This window comes from Cyprinodon variegatus, unplaced genomic scaffold (assembly GCF_000732505.1).
Source record: "Cyprinodon variegatus isolate N-32 unplaced genomic scaffold, C_variegatus-1.0 Scaffold1199, whole genome shotgun sequence".
Lineage (NCBI taxonomy): Eukaryota > Metazoa > Chordata > Actinopteri > Cyprinodontiformes > Cyprinodontidae > Cyprinodon > Cyprinodon variegatus.
In genome coordinates this window covers 58572-65202 of record NW_015151652.1, presented here as the reverse complement: position 1 = coordinate 65202, position 6631 = coordinate 58572, and the positions used below count along the sequence as shown (strand labels likewise).

General features: G+C 37.5%; 1 protein-coding gene across 1 annotated transcript in view; it reads right to left on the bottom strand.

Moving 5' to 3' along the window:
• col9a1 (collagen, type IX, alpha 1) overlaps positions 1 to 5455 on the bottom strand; it is a 22879-nt gene extending 17424 nt beyond the window's left edge. Inside the window, exons 1-12 of the mRNA XM_015401254.1 lie at positions 5221 to 5455; positions 4726 to 4788; positions 4596 to 4631; positions 4447 to 4509; positions 3478 to 3531; positions 3074 to 3109; positions 2953 to 2976; positions 2802 to 2855; positions 2587 to 2640; positions 1073 to 1105; positions 924 to 980; positions 783 to 836 (exon numbers count right to left, since the gene is read on the bottom strand). Of these exons, the coding sequence (XP_015256740.1) occupies positions 783 to 836; positions 924 to 980; positions 1073 to 1105; positions 2587 to 2640; positions 2802 to 2855; positions 2953 to 2976; positions 3074 to 3109; positions 3478 to 3531; positions 4447 to 4509; positions 4596 to 4631; positions 4726 to 4788; positions 5221 to 5295 (603 nt within the window). The 5' untranslated portion in view covers positions 5296 to 5455. The remainder of the gene's footprint in view (positions 1 to 782; positions 837 to 923; positions 981 to 1072; positions 1106 to 2586; positions 2641 to 2801; positions 2856 to 2952; positions 2977 to 3073; positions 3110 to 3477; positions 3532 to 4446; positions 4510 to 4595; positions 4632 to 4725; positions 4789 to 5220) is intronic.
• Between the last annotated feature and the right edge of the window lie 1176 nt (positions 5456 to 6631).

Genomic DNA, 6631 nt, shown 5'->3' with positions numbered 1-6631 from the left:
ATGGATGGATGGATGGATGGATGGATGGATGGAGTGCTGCTTTTTAAGCTCTTTTAACCAATTTTATATTCTAAGACCGGTTCTATCAGAGTGAATTCATGTTTTTGATATACAGCAAATATTTTTTTTTTTCATAAATGAAATCATCATATAAATGCTGCATATTATATTCCATTAGGGTTATGTGTTTTTCGTATATTCACTTGAAAATCTGAAACATTTTATGTAATTTAAAAAGAACGAAAATTTGTGGAAATCAATAGGGCAGCAAATGGATTTTTTTAACACTGTAAATCAATCCTTAAATTCTTGTCAATTTGATAATGTACCATCGCATGTAAAGAGTTGCTGTGTGTTCTGTGTTGTTCCATATATTCAGCATATGTTTGCATATGAGACAGGCATAGAGGGAAATGGGTTGGAGAGGGAGAGTCTACTGAAAGTAAATTATATTCCAGCATGAGGTTGATAAGAAGAGATGGGACCAGACTCATTTCCATTTGTATGATGCACAGGAACATTAACAGGTCAACACTGCAATGCTTGAACACCCTTTTAAATGAATCATCCTTTGTAAAAGCAAAAAAAAGAGCTTGCTTCCTGTGTGTTTCAAACTCTTCAGCATAAAAGGTTAAGAAAAAGCATCAGAAAGAACTTAAAACATGTAAAGTGCTGCATGTCTTTTTTCTCATTTCTCTTCACGAAACTAGGCTGATTTTTTACAGATTGAAGTGTTGCAGCTACATGTTTTGAATGTTTCACAGAAAAAAGCATTGTTTTACCTTGTGTCCCTGTTTTCCAGGCTCCCCTGACTCCCCTTTCACACCTTTGTGACCCTGGAAACATTGAGGAAAGAAACAGAGCATTAATGAATGGTAATAATTTTAAGTGGATCGGTTTTGGAAGGAACAAAACAATCTTACCTTCATACCAGGTGGGCCAGGATGCCCAGGAGTACCAGGTGGACACGAGTTTGGACACTAAACACCAGAATTAATCACTCAGTCACTATACTTCACATCATATACAAAGATATAATTTATAAATATTTCAGTATGAAACAATCCACTACCAGGTCAGAGGAGCCAAGCATTCCAGTTGCACCCTAAAATTGATCAAAAAATATATATATATTTTAGTAGCAGTCACTATCATCAACACATCCTTACTAGTTTGTTTCTAGCAGCAATGTTCTACCATTTGTGAATTAAAATGATTCCTAGAAGTATGTGTGAATAAATACTGATACTCTTGTTACTCTTGCTGGTGGAAATAGATCATAAATGCATGAAACAATTGTCAGGAGATAAAATAATACTGGCTTTTTTTATTATATATATATTCTGCTGAACACAATTATTTTTACACTACTGCAGAGAGGAAATTTGTCATGATGAGAAACACACCGAGACACATGCTGTGGTTTTTCAATCTGATTTTTTTTTCACAGTTGCGGTACATAGAACCGCCACGGGATTCACATATCCAGACCCATGAGGATAACACCTGAGCATCTGAAACTAGCTAATACCACTCCTGTGATTGTTCCAGACCTGCATCTTGCTACTTCATCTAACAAGTATTAAGGTGCACCTCAGTGAATTTAAATATCACCATAAAACGATATATTTCAATAATTCCATTTAATCTATTACACACATACTAATGTATTTAACCATTTGTTATCTTAAGTTCTGTCATTTTGATGATTGTAGATTATTTCCAAACTCCGATAACCAGCAGGTTAGGCCTTCACATATGAGCATTGACCTACAGAAACCTGGAGGAGTGGGCAAAAACCAAGTTGGAAATGAATCAGAAACTCCCAAAAGCAGCAGAATACAACATTCATGATCTTAAATTTACTGACACCCACCGACAGACAGCCTGGTTCCTAAATTCTAACTGCCTGGAAACTTCACACATCCCTCTGCAGAAACGCTGATTCTGTCTGTTGTGATTCAAGAATGTAACTGTTCTCCAAATGAAAGGGAATTTTACTTTCATCGTAGACAAGCATATTTTGGATGCTTAGTATTTCAAATATTTATTCCTGATCAATATATGCTGTTTCAATGCTGTTTCGTCCTTTAAGTCGAGAGAGGCAATACTTGTAGCGCATTTTCCTGTCCCCTGTGTGTGCCAGCTGTTGAAACACAGTAGCCCAGACTTTGTAAATAACTCTAATATGGACAATCTTCTCAAGACTGTTGTTATCATTGTTGCTAGTGCACCCAAAATGTTTTTCTTCCACTCAAGTTTCCAATAATACGCTTAGATAAAACTGTTCTTTAACATTGCCCTTTGTTTCCCTCCTCCTTATGAAAGGAGTGTCCGGTCAGCAGTCTCTTTGGGAAGAGCTGGGATTCTGTCTTTCCCATGATCATGGTGGCAAATACATAATATTTCTGTATTTAAATCATTCTTCATCTGCCTTTATTACTATCTTAATTTTCTGTAAAACGGAATTTTGTTTTTTCATAAGTTTTAAATGTAAAAGGAAAAATTAATTATTAAATTGAAATTCTTTTTTTTTTTTGCTTTTTTTTTTAAGGTTGTTAAAATAAAGTACGTTTGGCTACTTACTCTGGGCCCTTGTGGTCCACGGGGCCCCTGTGGCCCTCTCACACCCATTGCACCCTGTGCAAAGAAACAGAAAAACATTAATAGCAAACTCTTATTAGAAAATGTGAGTAGCTTTAATTACTGTTTTCGGATTTTTTATGTGTTTTCATTAGTCTTATTTTTGGCTCAGCCATTAGTAAACCCCAAAAACAGTCAATTTTTTGTTTTTTACTCACAGGAGGTCCTACTTTTCCCAATTCACCCAGAAGCCCACCAGGCCCTGGTGGTCCCTGGTCAAAGACACATTTAATGTATTAGACAATATTATTATGGATTAAAAATTTGAAATTTGGGATTTAAATAGTACAACATATGGGAGATACTTACAGGGGGTCCATCAGGCCCCACACCCTAAAAAAGCATGGAAAGTAGGTGTATGCATTACAGTTGAAAACTTGAATATATGGCTTTGAAGATAGATGACTCTTTGATTGGCATGTTTACTCACAGTAGCTCCACGAGGTCCAGGATTCCCAGGTTCACCCTGAAGAAAAGAAATGATCTTGCTTGATTTAGAAATGCTACACGAAGTAAGATAAAGTAAAACTAAGTGGGAAAAATAGAGCTGTGCAATCCTGCAGACAGCCAGAATTAACATTCCTCCAGCACAATCATATGACTGAGTCTGGGTATACATGACCCTGCAATATTAAGCCTAATGAGGAGAAATGTTGGAGCTTCATGCTCCACAGGGATTACTAAAAGGGCTTGGAGGATTATGTCTGGTTTGTCAAGTGGAATTGGTTTATGTGCTACGACCCTTGCTGCCAAGCCAAAAGACCGGACAGCAGCTTGGCATCTTTTCACCGTCAGCCTCCGAAGCTGGAAAGTTAAGGCTCATTAGTCACTTACTTTCTGTCCTAGGGGACCATCAGGCCCAGGATCCCCAACAGGGCCAGTCAAACCCTGCAGAAAAAAACACATCAAGGTAAAGTTACACATCTTGAAGCAAGTTAGTATAGATTTTAAAAAGGAGTAAAAAATTCCTAAACTATATGACCATGTTCTTCCCATATTTCCATTTATTTCTTGAAAAAAAAAAAAAAAAACAGCAACCGGTGATATTAATAAAAAGGAATTTTCCTTATGTACACCTTTTTGAAAATGACTATTTTTTATTTAACAGTTATACTAAGCGGAACTGAGCATTTTCCTTTGACCATACACTGCATCTGTTTTCATGTTAACATATGTAAAGAAATGTTTTTACCATGATTCAGAGGTCCAAACTTTAAGACTGTTCATTTTGGACCAGCATTCCTCATTCCTTCAGATAAGTATGCTGAAAGAAGTCATTCCACACTGGTTTGAGGATTCTCAGTAGGAGACAAGAAGAGTGGCCCAACAGAGCTCCTATTGTTTTCAGACTCAGGGTAGTTAATGTTGAGACTGGCTTTAGATTCTAACACTAAAACTGTTGAACATTTGGAATGATTCTCTAAAACCTTGCATTTAACTAAAGGTAAATATTTAGGCATTGTTTTCTAATTTCTTCAATAATGAAGTCAATGCCTTTGTTAAATAATGTTTTCTTAACCTTGAGCCGTAGTTTTGTTATACCAGGCCTGGTTCTGCTCTGGATTATTAAAACCCTTTCGAATAACTTCCTCAAAAATTTTGCATCTAATTTCTCTAAATAATCTCCTGTACATATATGCATTTTTTCTGGTCTCTTCTAAAAAAATATAATGTGAATATAGGATTGCTCCAGTAGGAAGATAACATTGCACAGTTCCACCCAACGGACCAGTTCAAAGAGTGCAAGTTGACCTCCTCGTGACCGTCAATGATGTTAGTGGCTGTTACATGAAGCATACTCACAGCTTTTCCAGGAATTCCAGGTAATCCTAAAGAACCGGGTTTACCAGCATCCCCATCAGGGCCCTATGGGATTAAAGATCCAATGAATAATTCAATTCCAGTTGCAAGAAATAAAAAGAGTTTGAAATTTGATCTAATGGCATAGTTACAGGAAAGCCGTCCTCGCCATCTACGCCACGTTCCCCCTAAAAGAAAAGACATCCATTTTGATTGATTAACAAAAACCTTTTGCTGCCACTGAATCCAAATAAAGATTCCTAAACAGCTAAAACAACTTACAGCAATGCCATCTATTCCTGGGACTCCTGGGGGTCCAGGTGGGCCAGGGGGTCCTCGATTTATCTATGCAAAATGGTTATTTTAAAACTGAGAAGATTTATGCTACTTTTTCCAGATGTTTTTGCCAACACTGCACTTCCTTATATTCAATGTGCATGTTGTAAAAGAGAGAACAGGTGCACCACCGTATTGCATGCTGCAAGCTGACATCAATACACCTGCTTCAGCTGAAATGGTTTGCATCTTTCATGCATTTGACTACATTTGTTTTAGAATGACAAACTTTAAAAGCAAACAAAGGAAATCTCCAGTAACTGCTTTTTATAGACAGATTCTCAAATAATCAGTTCAAGAAAGAACTATTTATCTCTACTTATCTATATTCAGAAAAGTTTTCAAATTAATATTTGCATCGAAAGAGAGAGAGCACTCACCTCTATAGTTAGTCTGAAGGTAAAGATAAAGCACAAAGATAGAGACATACAAAGGTCTTACTTGGGAGGAACAAAGGAGCACAAGTTGCAGGATCACCACAAGAATAGGCCCTCTAATGCCTGGGGTTCCAGCCATGATTATCCCAGGAATAGGAAAGGGAGATGGTTGGAGTCCTTTCTTTAGGATTTGATGGCCAGAGGGAGCCCTGTAAAACCAGGGCGACTATAGTCCGCTGCAGCAGTCTTGCTACAAGGCAAAAGTCCCAAAACTGTCAGAGGCTCATGTGTATTCATGCAGAGACTGGCCACAGGAAGGAGATTGGAGGAGATTTTAGAGGACTTCAGGGGGAGGGGCTATCCTGCAGTCAGTGCTGATGGGGGGCATAGGCGGGCCAATTGACCTTTACTACAACCACAGTGCACTTTAGTCATAACTTATATTTTCATATCAATTCTTTTTTATTTTTATAGTATTAAAGAACAAAAACGTTCTTGTTGTATATCTCAGCAATAAATCATTAAACATCCGATAAGTATATCAATCAGAAACATGATTTCATTATGTTGTATTGGCACTTGAGAGGACAAGCAGGTGTGCGCAGACATTTTTCCTCTTGCCTTCATGGTAAGCCATTAAAACCCGTAATCCTTACTCTCAACAGATCGCAGTGAATCAGCATAAAGTTCAGAATTCAGAGAAGGCATTTAAAAAAGGATTAAGTTTCAATGAAAAGTTGTCAAAGACGCCTTTTAATTATAAAAACATATTTCCCACCATTGTGCTGGCTTGCGCTTGTTGCAATATACAAAGTATGTTTTAATTGCTCATTTGTAAACATTACTTACTTTTTTATAAACTTTTTATTTTTTTGTGCAACTGGAATCATCTAGTTGTCAAGTGGAATTGATATCTTTTGGCCATCAGTGATAGGGCGTGGTGGCCTAGTGATTAGGGCATAGAGCTTGGAATCCTGAGGTTCTGAGTTTGAGCCCCACTCCCACAAACTGCCCCTCTGGGCCCCTGAGCAATGACCCTTAACCCATCGTTGCTCCCCAGGCGCCCCACGATGGCAGCCCACTGCTCCCCAAGGTATGGGTTGAATGCCGAGGTAAATTTCTGCAATGTGAGATCAATAAAGTTTAATTATTATTATTAATTCATTATTATTTTATTTGTTTATGCATACATTCACTCAATCAAGTTCCTGGTAGAGAACCCTGTTCTTATCCACCAAAACCTGCAGCAAAAACAATTAATTGGGAGGAATAAAATGCAATAGAGGTTTTTCTTGTCACAATGACATGACCTCCTTCATATAGGATCGATTTTCATCATACTTTTTCGTAATGTGGCTTTTTATGTGCCTTCGTAAAGGGTCACCCAGAAAGTTATTGTTTTTCAGAGTTAAGCTGTAGTATAAGTGGTTACATCCACACCGTGGTTCCACAATGAGTTTATCCCATTGAAGCCA